The sequence below is a fragment of the Lepidochelys olivacea genome (genome assembly GCF_965140295.1).
Source record: "Lepidochelys olivacea isolate rLepOli2 genome assembly, chromosome: 8".
Taxonomy (NCBI): domain Eukaryota; kingdom Metazoa; phylum Chordata; order Testudines; family Cheloniidae; genus Lepidochelys; species Lepidochelys olivacea.
In genome coordinates, this window is record NC_140418.1 from 1,189,845 (window position 1) to 1,209,844 (window position 20,000).

The window sequence follows — 20,000 nt, forward strand, 5'->3', positions numbered from 1 at the left end:
TCACATAAGCCCACGACCAATGGAGAAGCAGGCTGAGGTGAAAACAGAGAGGGTGGCAGGGGGCTAATGCTGGGGGCCTGAGCCCCCCCCCAGCCCCTCAACACCCCATAGCCCAGCCAGGATCAGCCAGCCCCAGCTGGCCGAGCCCTCACCAGGGGCAGCTCCAGCCTGCAACACCCCTTCTAGCAGGGATTAGCTCAGGAACCCGGGGCTCAGCAGGAGGAGGGGGACGGCGTATCTGTGTCCCTGCCCCCCCAGCACAAAAAAGGCCCCCACCTGTGAAGACTGGGGCAGCCCCCTCCCATAAGCTGCGACTGGCAGGCTGAATCCCAAATGGGGCCAATGCCCCAGGCTCATGCATGGTGCCTGGTCGGGGCAGTCGCCCCCCCCAGAGAGGGGCCCGAGGTCCTGCTCGCCCATGGGAGCTGAGTTCAGATGGGTCACAGCCCGCCCCCCGGACTGCCCATGCTCCCACCCCAAGGGCTAATGCAGCTGGGTTCCTCCAGTCCCAGCCACGGCTGGCAGGGTGGCCCTGGCAGACACCAGGCAGCTTGGGGATGCTCTGTGGGGAGCTGGGGGTGCCTGTCTCTGCCTGGGCCACAGCAGCTCCAGGCCACCCGGGCCAGAGCCTCAAGGGGGGGCTGCTGTGTTTGCCCCAGGGCTGAACCCCAGAGGACTAAGTTCTCTGCCCTGGTGTGCCCTCTGCCGCCCAGCCTTGCCCCCAGGAACGGGTTTTTCTGCCTGCTGTGCTGGGGGGAGATTCAAGCCAACAAGGATCTACTGCCCCGGGGACAGTTCTACCCTGCCCCAGCCCTGTTCCTGCTCCTGGGGGAAGCGCCCTGCCCGGCTCAGCCCCAGCCAGCCTGGCAGCACCGGGGCCCTGCATAGACACCTGGGCTGGGATTTCAGGAATGGAACTGAACAAAGCCTGGTGCCCCCACGGAGCCTTGCTCCTGGCCCGGGGGAACAGAGGCAGGGCTGGGGTACAGCCAGGAGAGCGAGCCTCTGGCCTGGGAGCGCCCATGGAGCGGTGATGGACTGGGCAGAGCCCACTCGCCCTCTGGATAGGGAGCTGGAGAAAGGCAGGCAGCTCAAACGGGCTGGGAGCCAGGCTGGGGGGGTGGCAGGTGCCTTTACTGGGGAGGGCCCCTGTGCAGAGGAGGCGTGAGGCGCTTGGGGGACAGGGATTTGATGGACTCGGGCCACCGTCCTGTGGACAGAGGAGGTAGAGCCCTGTCCTGATTGCGCCCCGTGAGCACCCAGCGCCAGGGTCCAAGCCAGGCGCTGCCCCCCGAGCGCAGGCAGAGCGTGGGCAGCAGTGTGCGCTCCTGGCCCGCAGCCCCTGTCCTTTGCTTGTCCCTCCAGCTAGTGGCCTGGCAGATCCCAGGGCCAGGATTGCACAGAGAATAGCAGACGCACAGTGGCTGTGGCCTAGTCCAGATTAGCCCCATGGCTTGTGAGCACACACAGCTGCGGGCAGCAGGCCCCACGGGGCAGCACTGCTCTCTGCCGAACACGTCACAGTCACACGCACAGCACCGACTCGAGCACTCAGCGGGAGACTTGAACATCCAGGAGACACACCATCACGCTGCTAGGCCGGGGCCCCGGCAGATCCACCCCCTCTTCCCTGGTTGCACTGGCCCCCACGCAGAGCAGAAGCAAATGTCGCTGCCTGGCTTTGGCAGGGGAAGATAGCAAGTCCAGTTAGCCCGCTATGCCATGGTTGCGAAGCCCCCCCACTCACGACTCGACCCAAAGCCCCAGCTGGCCAAGGGCCCTACAACTGGCTTGGGGAAGTTCCCAAGAGACAGGGCAGGGCAGGGCATTCCCAAGAGCAGGCCTTGGGCTCCAGGACTGATGCTGAGGAAACGAGTCAAAATGTGGACAGTTGCAGAGCATGATGCTGGCAGACCAGCTGCCAGCTCATGCCAAGGTCCCCGCGTCTCCCCTGAACACAAGCGGAGCAACCTGGCTCACCTGGCTGGTAGGACACAGCAGGGCAGGTTGAGTGTTTCAGCTCAGGTATGTGTGTGTTGCAGCCTGCGTTAATCTCACTTGTAACAGCTGCAGCTCATGGGCCAAGAGGATATTGGAGCGTTGGCGCAATGAAAATCACCAGACAGGAGAGGCCCTAACTGGTGGGAAGGGCTGGTTCCCCACAGGTGCCCAGTCCACCCCACAAGGAAGGCCCAGCAACACCCAAGGGACAAGAATGGAACAAGAGAGAACAAGACTTGGTTGTTTTCTCCCCCCCTCCCCGCCCTGAGTCTTGCAAGTGAATTCCTCCCATCAGCTGGGCTTGTAGCTCAAAGCAGGAGGGGGAAGTGCCTGAGGAAATGGGTCTCATTGCAACTTGGACTCTGGGGGCAAGGAGTACAAAGCCTTGACCAGAAAACCCTGGTGCGGACCCTGGGTCAGCCCGAAAGGACAGAGAGCTTGCTTGTGACAGGAGCTACTCCCTTCTGAAGCTTCACCTGGGAACTAACTGGTGAGAGTTGCCCTGCTTCAATCTTGTAAATAACTTGTTTCTTTTCCCTATAGAATAAATTAAATAATTACAGTCTTGGCTACAAACCTTGCCCTTGATACGAGATCTAGGGGGCAACGGCCCTGGGGTAAGCGAATGGCCCTCAGGGAGCGGGAGCAACCTGAACATTGTCTGACTCCAGAACAGAGCCAGGCTGGGGTAATGCCGGAGAAGTTTACGCTGCAGGGTTGGTTCCAGAGACTTCAGCAGAGAACTCTCAGCCCCTTTCGGGTTTATGCCCTGCCTCTGAGCAGTGCCCCGAGAGCTTCTCCTCAGGCACGCTTTCTGCTCCCTGCAGGCCCTTAGCTGGCTTAGTGACAGCAGATCGCTCCCTGGCCAGCACAGGCTGCTGGCTTTGGGGACAGCTGCTCTGCTTTCAGCTAGAGCCCTGCAGAGCAAGTGCAGGGACCTCAGCTGGCTGCAGCAAGAAAGGCTGATGGAAACCCAGCTGGCAGCAGCCCCCTGCAAGCCTTGGCTCTGAGGTCAGGCCGTTAATAAGCTCATCACAGGGGTGATGGTATGCCAGCCTCCTGCCCAGGATGGAGAGCAGTGTTTCCCCATGGAGCAGGCTTTCCTCCTCACAGGCAGCGTGGGGAGCCCCAGGGTGCCTGGCCCAGCAGCAGTGAAGTACGCGGTGGAAACGCTGGTACGCCCACCCTGCAGCTCTAGGAGAGAAAACACGCTAGCTAAAGGACACCCATTCCCAGTTCTGCACTGGGCCAGGAGGCAGCCTACCTGCGGCTGGCTCTAGGCAGCTGCCAGCGATAACCATCCACTGGGGAAGTTCTCGGATACTGAGCAGGGAAGCCCCACATGTTCCCTCATGCTGCCCAAGCTCCTGCCCCAGCAGCGATTTGCACAGACAGGTCAGCCTTGTATGGACTCTGCATCAGCACAATACACACCCATGAAGGCCCTGGCACAGGGCAGGGCCTAGCCACTGCTGCAGCTCTTAGCCATGAGCAGCTGGCCCATGCCCATCTAGGCTCCAACAGGTGATGTGGGGCACATGGGAGACTTCCCTCCCATGCTCCAGGCCAAGTGCAGTGGTCAGCTGGAGGCAGGGCAGCAGCAGGGCCCTGCTGCCCCACCTCAGGTACTAGGGTTACCAGCCATAAGAATGCCCCTGGCCCTAGGGGTGAAGGGGGCTGCCAGCTGGGGCAGACACTCCCTGCTCAGTAGTGTTCAGCTGCCCCTGCTGAAGGTGATTGTGTTCTGGAACGTACAGGAGCAAGACACCAGCTGCCCCTTCAGTGCAGCACAACACCTGGCTTTGTCATGGCCTCTGCACACCCGAATACCTGGGCTGTGCTGATCCCCAGCTGGAAGAGCTGCAGAACCAGGTCAGCACTAGGCCTGGGCTGAGGGAAAACACCAGCTCTCCTGCAGCCAGACATTCACAGGCAAGTGCCGTGGAGCAGCATGGTGATGCTGACTTGGGTCTGGAGGCTGCTGTTCCTCGAAATGGCCAGACTTCACATGGGATTTTGATGCTGACCTGGAGCCTGACTGCAGCAAACAGCAGCAGCACAAGGGCTAAAGCAATTCAGCCTTGTCCCCTTTCTCCTCCACCTGCCAGGGTAGCGCAACACACCAGTGAAGGCACCTGGGGGGAATGACTAGGGGGCCCAGTCTTTCCTTGGCTTCCAGGCGTCCCACATGATGGCGGCTGGTGATGGGACCAGGCCTGCTTTGAACAATGAACAGCTAGACAGTGCTGGGTTTGAGTCATGTTGAGCAAGGGCCTCACTCTGTGCCATGTACTCCGCAAGAGTTGAGACATGGACTCTGCTGTGCCAGCCTCATCGAACCCGTGTCCTCACAGCTTCCCAATGCACCTCTGGGACTGTTCGGCACGCTGGTTAAGACATGCCGTTACTGCATGGTGATAGCTACTAAGGCAGGTTTCACCCTATAGACTTATACAGTGCTTGGGGATCCAGCTGGGGGAAGGGTGCTTGGGACCCTGCTAACCTGCTCTCCCTTTCACCAGGGGCCCTAGCTCAGACCCCCACTGTTTAAATAGGAGAGAGGAGGGCAGCTTTCCCATGGGAGGGGTCCAATGCCAACAGGAGGTAGATGTCAGGGGCTTGGCTTAGACTTGCGGGCACCCCTGCTGGTCTGTAGCATTCTGGAGTTGCATGGCTCCCTTTGCATGAGTCAGACCCTGAGCTGTAACAAGGATGCTGAGAAGATCCCGAGTTCCCCATACGTTGAGTGTCTGTACCATAGCAGGGCAAATGGCAGGCCAAGTCTACAGCATAGGCAGAGCAGTCACATTCCAATCCTGCAATAGGGAATACAGCAGCCAAGCTGGTCATTTCCACAGGGCAGAGGCCTTCCCACCCCTCAGAGCAGCTCCAGATGCCTGCAACCATGTCCATATCAGAACAAGCAACCTCTGACTTAGGGGATATCCCTGTGCTGTGTCTGCACTCACTACGCCTCAAGCCCTCCAGCATTCTCACCCCTCAGGTGGCACACAAAGCAAGCTGGGAACCAACTCGCTCTAGCCAGACTCCCAGGCAGCAGGTCCGGGCTGGGGAGACAATGGAACTGTGTTGTCACTGACAAGGAGAATCCTGCTTTACACTCTCAGACAAGGCACTGGCTGGGCAGGGTTTTCAAATGGGCATGAAGCAAATGGAAACACATGGAAGTTACAGCTCAGCCCTCTCCGCAGCTGAGCCAGTGTGAAGATCAAGTTTCAGAGTAGCAGCCTTGTTAGTCCGTATTCAAAAAAAGAAAAAAGGAGTACTTGTGGCACCTTAGAGACTAACCAATTTATTTGAGCATGAGCTTTCGTGAGCTACATCTGAATGCATCCGATGTAGCTCACGAAAGCTCATGCTCAAATAAATTGGTTAGTCTCCAAGGTGCCACAAGTACTCCTTTTCTTTTTGTGAAGATCAAGTTATCATAGTATTCTGTCCTTCGAGCTGTGAAACACTTTCTTTTCAAGACATAGCCTCTTAGCCACCACAAATAAAATGCAATTCGGAGCAGGATAATGCAGATTCTACTCTCAGAGCAAAGCAAGGAAGCCACCGCATTCCCCCTCTGCTCTCTCATACTGCACATGCCCATTGTGTGCCATGCTGTCGAGGTTAGAACATACACCTTGCATACAGGACAAGGCCTCAGCACAGTGCCAAGCCCTGAAGAATCGAGGCCAATTAAAGGAAGGCTTTACGCACCCAGAGGTTGGCATATCAGGAAACCTGTCGGCCCCATCAGTCATGGATAAACTAGCTGCCTTACACTGCAGAGCATATGCTGAGTGAATCTCTCAGCATTGCAGCAGCTCAGAGGAATGCCTCCTCAACACAGGGCCAATCTGTCATTTGATCAGCTGGTAAGCTCTACACCTGGACATACGGTGCAGAGCCCTGGGCATAACCAGGCAGGAATGAGGAGAAAGACTGGACTAGGCTAAGTCTGTTCCCTTGATGCATGAGAACATTGTCCTGCTGTGAGTGGGACGTATGCATGCTGAACACCAGCAGAGCTGTGCTGTCTGTCCCACCACACCCCAGCTCAGGCCTGCGAGGAATAGGATATATTCTCTTACAACTGCCCAGGCCAACCCAGCTGGGAAACATGTTTGGCACAAGTTTTGGAACAGTGAAAGGGGAAGAAGCGTCCAGATTTGGACTCTCCCGTACTGACCCAGTGGTTGCCCTCGCTGGAAACCAGCTACCGGTCACCATCTCACAGCAGCAGCATGAGAAAACCCATCACTGATTGGGTTTCAGCCCCAATATGCCCTGGGCTGCTGCACCCCAGGCCGGCAGGCTGACAAAGATGCACTTTGGTCCACCAGTGCCGCTCACCCCACCCTGCTTTTCTGCCATGAGCATGAACAGGAACGGCAACAGCCAATACACACGCACAGTAACCCTCTATTTAGAGACCTTATCCTAGGGGAACAGCAGGTACACGGACACTGGGTAGCAGAGGAGGCAGCCTGGGCAGTGGAGCAGACCTGCGCACTGCTCCTGTGATGCTGGAAGTGGAGAGCTCCTGGTGTTAACACACAGCGCCTGCCACCAGGGACTCTGGAGACCGGCACACTGAGACTAGAGCTAGCTAGAAAGCAGCACAGTATGGGAGTGTGCAGAATGCACACGGTGTTCCCTTCAGTTTGTTAGAATTTACTGCTCGTTGGGAAGGGCTCTTCAGCAGGGCAGAGTCAGCCTGTGGGTCTTGCCGTATGGCAAGACTGGAAAGCACTAGGCAGACCAGCAGCAGCCTCTTCTAGTGTGGTAATGCAGGACAGTCTGCAGAGGAGAGCTGCAGCCTGGACTGTGGAGGGGAAGGAGTTCACTCCATAGAGATGTTAGCTCAGAGATTAGCGTCCAACTTGGTCCCCTTGCTTTGTGTGTTCACTTCCCCCGTGCCTGTCATCTTGGTTACGCCTTGGAGCCCAGGCCAGCTCCCAGTCTTACTCCAACGTTAGCTGCTTCACACAGAGCTCAAGGAGAAAGTCAATGGCCTTGATTCGGAATCCCAGCCACAAAGCGGTAATGCCCAACCACCACTCTCCCCAGCCTTAGCAGACATGCAGCATCCACAGCTGTAACACTCCCTCCTATTGGCCCCAGGAGATCACTGTCCACATGTGTCGCAGAGTGGGCACGTCTCCCCCTTTCGAGGGATGGATGTCACTCCTGGGGGATAAAAGCAGCACAACAGACCTGCACAAGGTGTGGGAAACCCCAGGACCCAAGACAAGCCTCATGAGGGACGAGATAGGGAGGACAGCCAAATGGGGGCTTGCCAAGGCCTGGTACAGGGAAGGGGTGTCAGCCTGTCAGAAAGAACCCATGGACAGGCCAGCTGGAAGAGTGCAGCTCTGTGCAGAAGCTTAGTAGAGACTAAAAGGAAAATACCTCAACTGAAGGGAAAAAAAAATACCACACAAATGTGATCTGAGATTCAAAGCCATCTTAGCCCTTCCTTCGGGGGTCTCCTCTAACGAGTCTGGGAGCATTCTCCCAAGGAGCTCAGCCTTGCTAGCACCACATCAAGATTTGCTAACATCTTTAGGTTTTGCATGAAGGACATCTGATTCAACCATTTCCTCTAACAGACTGACACGAATGTTTGACATAAAAAGAAACCTTTGCAAGGAGGGTTTGAAAGTTTCCTTCCTTTCAAGTGAAAAGCGCCATAAGTGGAGGCCTATGGGGTCCTGAGAGTTCTCTGGAGACCCAGCAGCTTGTATTCTCTACTTCTGAGGGCCCTGTCTGCTCCCTGTTTTAGCAGCAGGTTTTGTATGCCATACACAGTAACTATGTAAAGAGACCACCCTAACAGATGCTCCAGAACCAACACGTGCAGAGCTACAGAAAAGCCCTAATGGCAGTCAGTGGACCAAGAAACTTTGTGCACAAACCCAACTGGGGGAGGGGGCAGGAAGAAACACAGCGCTAGGATTTCCCAGTCTAAGCCTGGGCAAGGCTAATTTGTTGGTGTAGCGAAGCGTCTAATCCACACCTCACCTCCTAGCCATTGCCCTATGAGAGCCAGGAGCCTTCCTTCGGTGACAGATACCCCTGGCACAGGGTGTTGGCTCATCAGATGCAGGAATTCCAGGCTGTTTGTTCTAGGTGAGGGAGGAGGTGGCCTTGAGACAGACCGTTTGCAGCGGCTGGACCCTGCCTGTACCAGACACATCCTCACCCCACCAGCCACACAGGAAGAAACTGCACAATGAGAACCGTTCTTGGGGAGCGAGGTCCTGCTGGCTAATGTCTGCTTCTGCTGGATCCTTCATCAAAGAGAGACATCCAGCCCTAGGGCTGATCTACAGGCGCACCTAGGAGGGAACGGCTTTGCTTATCCAGAGGGATAATGAAGCCACTGTGGGCTGGCAAAGAATGCTTGTTCTTGGGCCTCTGACAGCTCCAAGAAAAGGGCTGCAGATTGCTCTAGAAGTCCTGGCTGAAGTAACTGTAGCCCCCAGGGGCAGTTGACTCTTCCCGAACATACTGCTGCCTTGGGAACCGTCCTACGCTGGGCACTGCTCCTGGCATCCTGCACAGTGAATGGAGGGGGGAGGGGAAGAAAGGAAGAGTAGACATAGTCAGAACCACTCTGGAGTCTGTCAGTTATCATTGCAAAAACAAACACTGCTATCATCAGCAACAACCCTATTGCAGCTGGGCAGCACACTTACATCAAGGCAACGTGCTTTCAAGTGACCTATTTACAGAACTAAGCACAAAAGTCAGCACCCAGTGCTTGACAGCGCCACTCTAATGTCTGTCAAGTGTTTCCATTATAAACCAAGTTTCCTCAATTTCTTCTCAGTAAGGTTGTAGAATCCACCTTGGAGCTGGCAGCCAGCAAACAAGGGCTTAGACCAATCGCAGCTTAGAACAAACCAATTACAATGGTGCCAAAGACTGGCAACCCCGGAATTTGTGCTCCTGGGAGCTAAAAGCAGCTTCCTGCTGAAACTCCACTGTTGAGGGTTTTTTCTGTAATGGGGAGAATTATTGCTCTGCCTCACTAGAGGGAGATCGGAGTTTTTCTGGCCACGTTTCGTGACATTGTTCTTTGGACTAGCATTGAAGGACCCTGTGTGGTAGACAAGCGTCTTTGTGGGTGTTCTCAGCTACAGAAAGGTAGATGTGTGCAGTGTAAGGAGCTGGGGTAGGGTCCCACTTGTGTTTTCTGCGAAGAGCATAGCGGATTTGAAGGCTCTACAGAATGGCTAACAACACTTAAGAGGTCACTAAAAATGCCAGCAGGCGTTAGTCCTATTTCAGCACTAGAGGCTGAGGAGCTCATTCACTGTGCACATGCCACGCCTCTGCCTGGAGGTGCAATGCCCCAGTGCAAGAAGCCAGCTCACCAGGTACATATGGAACACAAGCACTAGTGAATGATGCGTGCGAGTCCACAAGCACCTACAATTGGAGGGGGACACTAACAGCCTCCTGCCACCCCGAAGTGTCCTGAGCTTGTACAAATGCAAACAAGGTCAGAACAAAGGCCAAAGTTCTGGGCAGGCGGAGCCCTCAGCACCTTGCGCTGTAAAGGCTAGGCACCTCCCCAGCGCAGTGTCCTGGCTTGGGACACTGTCAAACCCTTCTGACAGGGGAGTTTGCCTGTGCCGGAATAGTCCCACCGTTACAAAACCCAAGGAGGGGCTGCTATTCCCCATGGTACAGAAGGGTAGCGAAGCACCTTCCTTCTGCCTGTCCCCATTCCCAGATTTTTCTGAGCATCTCTGGAACATGTGGCTGGAAAGTAGGTTTTCACCACGGAGATTTCCTACTACTGAGCTCCCCTCCCTTTCTAAGGAACACTTCACCCTACCAGTTTGGCTTCGTTACGAGAACCCTCTAATTTAAAGCTCAGAATCAGGGCTCCCAACTGGAAGAGTCTAGTACAAATGTTTGTGGTATAATGGATCAGATCTTTGCCTAGCAGCCTACGCTTCTGGAACTAGTTCTCAGGCCAGTAATACACCAAGTAGAGCAGGTAATTTGGTGTGCATGGTTCTTAGGGGCACAGTGTCTCAGGTTACAGTACACTTAGGCCATGCCTACACTACCTGCCGGATCGGTGGGTAGTGATCGATTTATTGCGTCTAGTGTAGACGCGACAAATCAATCCCCAATCACTCTGCCAACGACTCCGGAACTCCACCATGGAGAGAGGCGGAAGCGGAGTTGATGGAGTGGTGGCCGTCGATCCCACGCCGCAAGGACGCAAAGTAAGTGATTCTAAGTCAATCTAAGATACACAACTTCAGCTACGAGAATAGCGTAGCTGAAGTCGACGTATCTGAGCTTGATCCCCCCCCAAGTGTAGACCAGGCCTGAGTGATACTGTCTATGATTGAGTGCGCCAACTTCAGACAGGGCAGCAGAAAATGCTGGAGCTGCAAACAGCTCTCCGGCTAGGCTATTTTCAGATCAAAAGCTTTATTGCTCCAGAAATGTTGCTTGGCAGAAGGAAGGCTAGACAACTTGACCTGAGATGTCCATGCATATGGGACATATGCCTGATGTTATATGGCTTATTTACTGCTTAGCAGCTGGTTGGTGTTTTTGGTTCACAACTAGCAAACAGCTCTTATATGTAGGGCCCTACTAAATTCATTGTCCATTTTGGTCAATTTCATGGTCATAGGATTTTAAATATAGTAAATATCATGATTTCAGCTATTTAAATCTGAAATTTCACGGTGTTGTAACTGTAGGGGTCCTGACCGAAAAAGGAGTTGTGGGGGGGATGTCGCAAGGTTACTGGGGGGGCGGGGGAAGAGGGTGGCCACTCTGCTACCTTTACGTTTGTGCTGCTGCTGGCACTGCCTTCAGAGCTGGGCAGCTAGAGAGCGGCAGCTGCTGGCTGGGAGCCCAGCTCTGAAGGCAGAGCCCCGCCAGCTGCAGCGGAGAAATAAGGGTGGCATGGTATGGGATTGCCACCCTTACTTCTGCACTGCTGTCTGCAGAGCTGGGCCCTCAGTCATCAGCTGCCACTCTCTGGGCACCCAGCTCTGAAGGCAGGAGCGCAGAATGGTGGTGTTGCCTGATATGGTGTTGCCACCCGTACTTCTGTGCTGCTGTTGGCAGGGTGCTGCCTTCAGAGCTGGGCGCCTGGGTTCCGACCACCCAGCTCTGAAGGCAGCGCAGAAGTTAGGGTGGCAATACCATGATCCCTCCTAAAATAACCTTGCGACCCCCCTGCCACTCACTTTTGAGTCAGGAGTCCCAAGTGGAGAAACGCTGGTCTCCCCTGTCATATCGGTATACGCACAGGATAAAACACACACGAGACCAGGTTTCACGGTCTATGATGCATTTTTCATGGCCAGGAATTTGGTAGGGCCCTAATAATATGCTAGTGTGGCACCACGGATCGGCCTGTAGAGGGAGCTGTCTAAGCAAAACTGACCAGAGTGTAAACTGCAGTGTAGTCATAGCTGTGTCAGTCCTGGATGAGAGACAAGGTGGGTAAGGTAATCTTTTATTAGATTAATTTCTGCTGGAGAGGGAGAGAGAGAGAGAGAGACAGACAGAGGGCTTGGCTACACTTACATTACATATTTCAGAGTAACAGCCGTGTTAGTCTGTATTCGCAAAAAGAAAAGGAGGACTTGTGGCACTTTGTGGCACTTGTGTTCACCTGTAGCTCACGAAAGCTCATGCTCAAATAAATTGGTTAGTCTCTAAGGTGCCACAAGTCCTCCTTTTCTTTTTACATTACATAGCGCTCTAACTTGCTGGCTCTGGGGGGGGTGAACCCCCCGCCCAAGCGCAGCGAGTCAGAGTGCTTTAAAATGCTAGTGCGAGCCACACTCCCAGCTAATCCCCCCTCCCATGGAGGTGGATACCAGGAGCGCTGGGAGAGCTCTCTCCCATCTCATGCGTGACCACACGCACACTTCAGTGCTTTGAAATTTCCAGTGTAGCCATGCCCAGAGAGACAGCCACAAGCCTTCAACCCACACCACTCTCCCTTGAATGGCCCCTTACAATAGGTGCTAACTACTGATGCTAAACAATCTGTTCCACCTTGCATTTAGCTGTGACCCTGGGAGTACCTTTTCCAGACCGGAAGAGCAGCTCTGGGTGGCTCAAAAACCTCTCTCACCAACAGAAATTAGTCCCATAAAAGAAGAAAAGGAGTACTTGTGGCACCTTAGAGACTAACCAATTTGCATCCGATGAAGTGAGCTGTAGCTCACGAAAGCTCATGCTCAAATAAATTGGTTAGTCTCTAAGGTGCCACAAGTACTCCTTTTCTTTTTGCGAATACAGACTAACGCAGCTGTTACTCTGAAACCTCCCATAAAAGAGATTACCTCCCTCACCACGTCTCTGTGTAAGCAGACACTAGTGGATCTCGGTCATAAAAGGAGGTGCACAAATTTTCGAAGTGCATCATTTTGATTGAGAGTCATACTGAAATAGTGCCCCCAATTCAATGGCATGAAACGGAACGATACACTTTAACTACTGCCATTGTAAATGCATTTAAACCAAAGGTCACTTACTGATTCTTGTGTTTGAAGCCGCTGATGTGAGCTTGGTACTGCTCTATGGAATTCAGTACTACATTACAAGTGTTGCAGGGGTACCCCTTCCCAGCTGAAACAGACATCAATGTTAACAAACAGCTATCCAATCACTTGGTGCCTGAGGTAGAAATAAGCAAGATAAATCAATCAACTGGACACACCAGTGAAACAGTTGCTAAACAGAAATAAATGGCATGTAAAATCCAGCATTTTGACTGGCTGAGGAGATAGCAAGCTCTCTATCTGCCCCCACCAATGGATTCTTAACAGAGGCCACAGCCACTTGGGGAACAGTGTGCCAAGCCAAAAACAACGTCTCCAATCAGAGTGCAGGTTTCTTCATTACAAAATGCACTGTAATGTTTCTGAGGTAGTTCACGCTCTTTCAGTGGCCTGGGGTAGGGTTTGAGAGTTTTCAGTCCAGACACAGCAATGCCTCTGCATCTCCACTTCCCTCTTGATCTGTGCATCTCAGTTTCAGACAGCGAACTTTCAAAGAGGGAATTTTTCAACTTGAAGTACAAGGGAAACAGCACCCCACAAGATTATATACACAACATCAAATTTTAAGATACAGCATGAGATTCTGTATGCCATCCCTCAGTCACACATTAAGCTCTGTCCTGATACACAAAACTGCAGAACTCTTTCCTGTTGGTTGCTGTCTCCGATATATCAGTGCTCTTGGGTACGATGTCAAACTCCAGCTGGAGTGAGATTTCTGGAACTTCTACTGTAGGTCAGAGATGCTGAGCACAAGGAAGTGGGATCAGGAGTGGAAAACATGCCACAGCGTAGGAGGCTAGTTCATGGGACAACTACACAGAATTTTTTCTAAGATGAGAATTGCTGTGTACATTCCCAGCTCAGACCCTCAGGCTGCAAGCTCCTTGGGGCAGGGGCTCCGTCTGTTTGCTAACGTGCCATACACAAAAAAATACTAAAAACAGGCATCTTAAGAAACAACTAAGAGGCCAAGAACACACACTTCAGACAACATAACTTAGGGGGAAAAAACAGCAGTACAACAACTAACAGCGCGAAGGGCAATGCAGCAAACGCTCCTTACAATGCTGATGTATTGTCAAGATTTTGGACTGTTAGGCCATTTAACTTTGAGAACAGTGATCTAGAGTCAGATTTTAAGAGCCAGAAGGGACTTATGACCACCTAGTCTGCATTGCTGCATAACCCAGGCCAGAAAATTTAAGTCCACCATACTTCCTTATGGGAAGACACTCAAGTTAAAGCGATTTAAACTGCATCTCTGCCACCCTATGCTGGTTGTGTTTAAAAGGAGCTTTTTAAATTGTGAGGTACCTAAAGTTACTTATATAAAAGAGAAGAATTTAGATGTGACTGCGGGCTAATCAAGATAGGCACAGCCCCAAGATAGGCAGTCCAGGGAGATAACCGGAAGGACCATGCTAGAGAAGATGCCAGAGCCTCCAGGAAAGCACAGATTTGACTTGGACCCCAGGTTTCATGCAGGGGAGTGTGGGTGTATGACATCTGAAAGAGCTAGATAGCAACTGTACAAAGATCTGACAGCTGAAGGAGTTGGACAAAAATAGACAAGTAGTTCAGACCAATGCTCTTTGTGCTGCATATCAGAGTGGCTCCTGATTGCAGTCCAGACTCTGAAATCTTGTTTGTGATAGGTTAAATGTAACACGAGATGTGACAGGCATTCAGGTGCCTCAAACATCCCATGGAAGAGTACAGTTACTCTAGCAACAGTACAGTCTGTCTACTACAAAGATCCCAGGGGTCACAGCATCCACCTGCACCTGACAGGGTCAGAATTTAAATGACTTAGTGTTATCTTTATTTGAGTCACAACAGAAGACTGACACTAAACCAGGGCTCTACTGATTAGGGAAGGAGCAGATTTTTAGACCATCAGATCACTCCATTGCCTGACCATTTCTAGTCTAAAGCTGGATATTATGTGCCGTTGGCATCTTCAGTTTTACTGCTCAAGGGGCAGGGAAGACTGCTTAGTATCGATACCCATTACTTGTTAGTGCCATCAGCGCCTGAAAGGCGACATGCAAAGGGTTAAAATCTGGGCTTGTGCCCTTTTACGTCTCTTTAGACTAGCGAAACAGGGCCCGAAAGGGAGGTCTATTGAAAAGGATTTCCTTCTGGCTGTTATTTTTTATTTTCAAAATATCAGGAATGTGAAGTCTGGTTTCTCTGGTGTGAGGAGGTGCAGTGGGAGGTACAGAGGAGTTTATTGTGAGCTTTTAAAAACCTTCACTGCATCTTAACAGAGACTCTATACACAACACTGTTTATAAACAGCAGTTACCAAAAGAGAACATAATTTTAAACAGTCCACAAATCCCTCTCAATAGCTCAGCTTTCCCTCCAGTATGTGCTGGGATACAGCAAGCACACAACCTCATCAGATAGGACTGGAAAGACTGTCAAAACAGGCAGAACCCCTTGCAGTCCCTATGTATACATCATAGAGCAGTAAGATTGGTGCAAGCTCAGCATTTTCTCCCATGGCAGGGCACCCTGAAAGGTACCTTTGGCGCACTGATTGCCGCCTCTGTAGCTCCAGTTTGGGAGCAATCCACTTGCTAGAAATTCAACTTGCTCCTAAGATCCCTCGGAATCTTTATGTCTTGAAACTTTACATCTAGACAGACAATATAATTACCAACAGCTAAGGTAATACCCCAAGCAATAACAGGGGTTTATAATGGAAACACTAACCAATCCTACCTTAAAAAACAAAAATTGTGCAATTTGTTGTAAGTCTCATTCTGTTCCCTTCAAAAGGGTATCAATCCCAAAGCTTTCACACCCCCCACTGCCGCCGTGAGACCCTCCCACCCCATCCGTCAGCTACTTTGGTAAGCTTGGCTGCCCAGGACTCACCCATGGAGGAGGAAGCAGGCGTGTCAGAGGTACGACCATAGTGTGCCATCAGCTTGAGTTTGGTCTCTTGCTTTCTGTGTTTCTTCCCTACATAATGCTGTTTTGCCATGAGCGGATTGTTGAAAGTGGCATGGCACAGGCTGCAGAACTTGTCAGGGTCAGAAGTGTTCTGGTTCTCCTCGTTGGAAGATACAGCAGAGGGAGGGAGGTCAGCCGGGGATTTCTGTGGAGGCATCGTTACTGTAAAACAAAACAGAACGCCAATTACCAATATTTAGAGATGTACAAACTAAGCAGCCAGAGTCAGTCTTTGGAATTTTCAGTTTGTTTCTACAGAGAAGGGCTTTTGACACAAGATTTGTTGGAGGCTTTTCATTTGGATCTGTACACATCTTTTCCTTTCATATCCCATAAACAAACATCAGATGGTAAGACAAGTCAGAGTTTCCAAGTTAAATCAGAACTGCAGATCCTCCTTGGCCATATCTTAGAGCACAGCAGGCCAACAGTGACATATTTAAAGAAACTGGAAACAAATCACCTCCCACCCACAAGGATGTCGCTCACTTCCAGCAAATGGAAAAAGGGAAAGAAAAGATAAAGAACAGAGCAAAACCCTCCCATAATGTTATCACGGAGCGTGGGGGAGTCTGGGGCCTGCACCCCTCTTACTGGGATTCACGGTGACTCTCAGCCAGCCAGTAAAACAGAAGGTTTATTGGACAATAGGAACACAGTCTAAAACAGAGCTTGTGGGTACAACCAGGACCCCTCAGTCAAGTCCTTCTGGGGGGCAAGGAGCTTAGATCCCAGCCCTTGGGTTCCCTGCATCCACCACCCAGCACCAAACTGAAACCGAAACCCCCCTAGCAGGCTCTCTCCTGCAGCCTTTGTCCAGTTTCCTGGGCAGAGGTGTTACCTCCCCCTCCCGGCTCAGGTTACAGGCTCTCAGGTCTCCCATCCCCAGTGACAGGTTTCAGAGTAACAGCCCTGTTAGTCTGTATTCGCAAAAAGAAAAGGAGTACTTGTGGCACCTTAGAGACTAACCAATTTATTTGAGCATGAGCTTTCGTGAGCTACAGCTCAAGTGATCACTTTAGATAAGCTATTACCAGCAGGAGAGTGGGGTGGGAGGAGGTATTTTTTTCATGCTTTGTGTGTATATAATAAGAGCTTCTACACTTTCCACAGTATGCATCCGATGAAGCAAGCTGTAGCTCACGAAAGCTTATGCTCAAATAAATTGGTTAGTCTCTAAGGTGCCACAAGTCCTCCTTTTCTTCATCCCCAGTGAAACTCCCCTGCCACATTCCAAGGACAAACACTCCCCCCGCCCTGCTGCGTCACAACTGTACTTTCAGAGTAATTTTCTTTCAATGGTATGATATTTAAATTGTGTGTGGAGGACCTGATCCTGCACCATTAGTCAATAGTAGCCTTGCCACCAACTTCATTGGAACAGGACTGAGCCTGATTAAGTTAATTGACAAATGCACACAGTTCCATTGCTGTATGATGAAAACACTTGCAATATACTCTTATGCCACAGTGTTAGGCACCTTCAAAATATATGAGCACGCTCCCGCAGTGAGCAAGTGACCTGGTCTCCTCATGAGCACCTCTTTTTATAAAGTCTCCTTATCTGACCCAACGCAGAGGCTCCAAAGGATAAGAATGCCAGAAGGGATGCAGAAGTCTACTCTCTCTGCATGCACTGTACATGGAGAACTAGGCACTCCAGTCACTCCAAATTATAATTACTTTTCTTAAAGCAAGCTTCAGGGCAATGCAAGTCTACAAAACAGACTACCAAAAGGGGAAACAGAGTTGTTGGCATGTGTTTCACCAGGCTGCCACATGCTTCTGATTTCTAACAGCACTCATCTCACTGGGAAAGCATTAGCACCCTTATGCCAGAGCTGTAGCAAGGTACTCAGCCACACTAATCTAGAAATCATGATGTGACATGAGTGGGAAGATTACCTACTTGTGCTGCTCCCTCACAGGGCACCCGTACAAGTACTGCAGACGGCCATACCTTCCATTTTGGGGGACTGCTGCTTCAGCTTCAGGTTCTTGGCATGAGTCTTGCCTAAGTAGTGAGACATGGCCACAACGGGAGAGGAAAAGGTCATGTTACAGATGGGGCAGCATTTGTTCCGGTCTTCTCCACTGCTGCTCTCCTGTTCACAAGAAGGAACATTGATGTTTGAGAATCTGAAGCAACCAGACGTATTCAGCTGTCAAGGCCGAGGAATTTGGTACAGCTTCATTCCTTCCTTTGAAGAACCGTGTTCTCATTTCTGACTAGTCTCACTTTCATTAGGTAGTGGCACACTTTGGCAGGCTATTATGACCCAGAGGAGTTGAGGACAAAGTAGGTGGCTGAACTGGTGTAGGTTCCCAGCCTATTCACTACAAGATATGGACCACGCAATACAAAGCATTGCAGCCAACTCTGTCAGCTATAATTCAAAGCTACCTGACTAGGTTAACAGTGTCTATTTTATTCTGAACCTACCACCACACACACAGATCCTCCTTTTATACCATCCCTGAACTGTGTATTCCTTGTGGGCATATGCAAGAGGCTGGACTGGAGAAGATTTGGAATTAAAGCTGAAGTAGTGATAAAACTTGCAGCTGTTACTCAAACTGCATAATCATCCTGCAGGCAGATGGCTGGAAATGCCTTAAAGGCACCACAACCACCAGCAATGGGAACTTTGAGTAACAAGAGATCATCCAAAAAAGTAAACTCCAGCAATATAATTAATTCCACAGGACATGCTCACTGACAGTAAGTTACCATAGCAATTACATTTGTGACTGCTCTTAATCACCTTTCACCCTCACCTGTCCTTCCAAATGTTGCTTCATAGCAGTACTTCTATCGGGGTGGGGTGGGGTGACACATTTATTTAGATTGCAGGTGTTGCCACACACTGGCTAAGAGGTGTGCTCACTGCAGCAATGTGTAGCAACTCAAGGGCTCAGCTGTCCTCACTAACGGCTGGTCTACACTACTGCGCGGGGTTGATCTAAGATACGGAACGTCAGCTATGTGACTAGCGTAGGTGAAGTCGACGTACTCAGACCTACTTACCGCGGCGTCTTCACTGCAGTAAGTCAACAGCTGATGCTCTCCCATCAACTCCGCTTGCGCTCCTCGGTCAGGTGGAGTACTGGAGTCGAGGGGAGAGCGCTCAGTGGTCGATTTATTGAGTGGAGACTAGACATGATAAATCGATCCCCAATGGATTGATCGCTGCTCACTGACCAAGCAGGTAGTGTAGACAAGCCCTAAGTTACCCAATTTCAACAATCCTCTCTCTGATGTATTATTCCATATTCCACTGCACCGGCTAAGTCCCTGTCAACGAAGCACTCCTCAGTGCTTACAGGATGCTAGTCCTCTTCTAGAGCTCTGAGGCCCTGTAGTTTTCTACATCACCTGCTTGGTCTCCAGCTTTATCTTCTTCCCCTGACTGAACTCCTCCTCGCCGTGAATCGACATGTACCGCCGCACTTTGTTTGCGTGCTTTTTGCTCTAGCAGGGAGTGAGGAAGAAAATCGGGTTAATGGTCAACAACTATTCTATTCAATTACATCCAAAATAAGAAACCCAGCAACATCTTGCTGCCTGCAGTACCTGGTAATGAGCAAGCTTCTGGGACTCTGAGATGAGCACTGCGCTGCACACTTTACACTGAGCGTCTGTGAAAACGTGGCCGTTCTCTCGGATCATACGATCAACTGTGAAGAACAAGACGCGGAGACGTGTTGCAGTTTACTCTCAAACAAGGTAGCGCCTAGTAAGAGACTCTGGACCCTGAAATAACACTGGGCCACGGCTACCGTCTTCCAAGAGCTCTCACGTGAATGTAGTTAGGGGGCCTCGTGTCTTGGATTTTAAATCTTTAGGAGTAAAGAATAAGTCTCAGCACACCCGAACCCGCATCTCCCGTGCTGCGGAAGCGGAGTAACCCCCCCGGGGCCAGGCGGGGCGCGGGCGCTCACGAATCGAGGAGGAAAGGCCGCCCCGAACGCCCTGCCCGCTCCCGGGACGAGCGGAGGCCCCCGGCCCGTCCACACGGGCCACGGGCGGGCGGGCGCTCGTCCGGGGACAGCCCCTCGGCGGGCGCGGGGGGGCCCGGGCACCGCCCCGCTGCTGCCCCCCCCCGGCTCTGGGAGAGGCCTGGGAGCTCCCGCGGGGCCCGGACCCACCTGCCTCCTTCCCCACCGGCAAGGCCGCGGCGTCCCCGTTGCTACCCGCCCCGTCCGCCATCTTCTACTGGCGCCCCGGCCGGCCCCGCCCCCAGCACGGAGCTATCGCGAGAGCTCCTTCCTCGCGGGGCGGGGGCCGCTGTTGCCGCGAGCTCCGCTCGGCTCTCCGGCGCCGGCGCAGGGCACGTGACACAGGAGGCAGGCCGGGGCCTCCATGTTGGTTGCGGGCAGAGGCGGCCCGGGCGGGGTTCCCATGGCGACGGGGCGGCCTGTCCGAGGGCCCAGCTCGAGCCGGCGAAGGGCGGCGGCGTC

General features: G+C 52.1%; 1 protein-coding gene across 1 annotated transcript; it reads right to left on the reverse strand.

Moving 5' to 3' along the window:
* Positions 1-6,412: 6,412 nt before the first annotated feature.
* Positions 6,413-19,776, reverse strand: ZNF346 (zinc finger protein 346). Its single transcript, XM_084636354.1, has 7 exons — positions 19,689-19,776; positions 19,114-19,217; positions 18,916-19,011; positions 17,500-17,644; positions 15,462-15,701; positions 12,546-12,639; positions 6,413-8,569 (listed from the first exon to the last, which is right to left on the reverse strand). The coding sequence occupies exons 1-7, from the start codon at positions 19,747-19,749 to the stop codon at positions 8,464-8,466; spliced, it is 846 nt and encodes a 281-aa protein (XP_084492480.1). The 5' UTR covers positions 19,750-19,776; the 3' UTR covers positions 6,413-8,463.
* Positions 19,777-20,000: the final 224 nt, after the last annotated feature.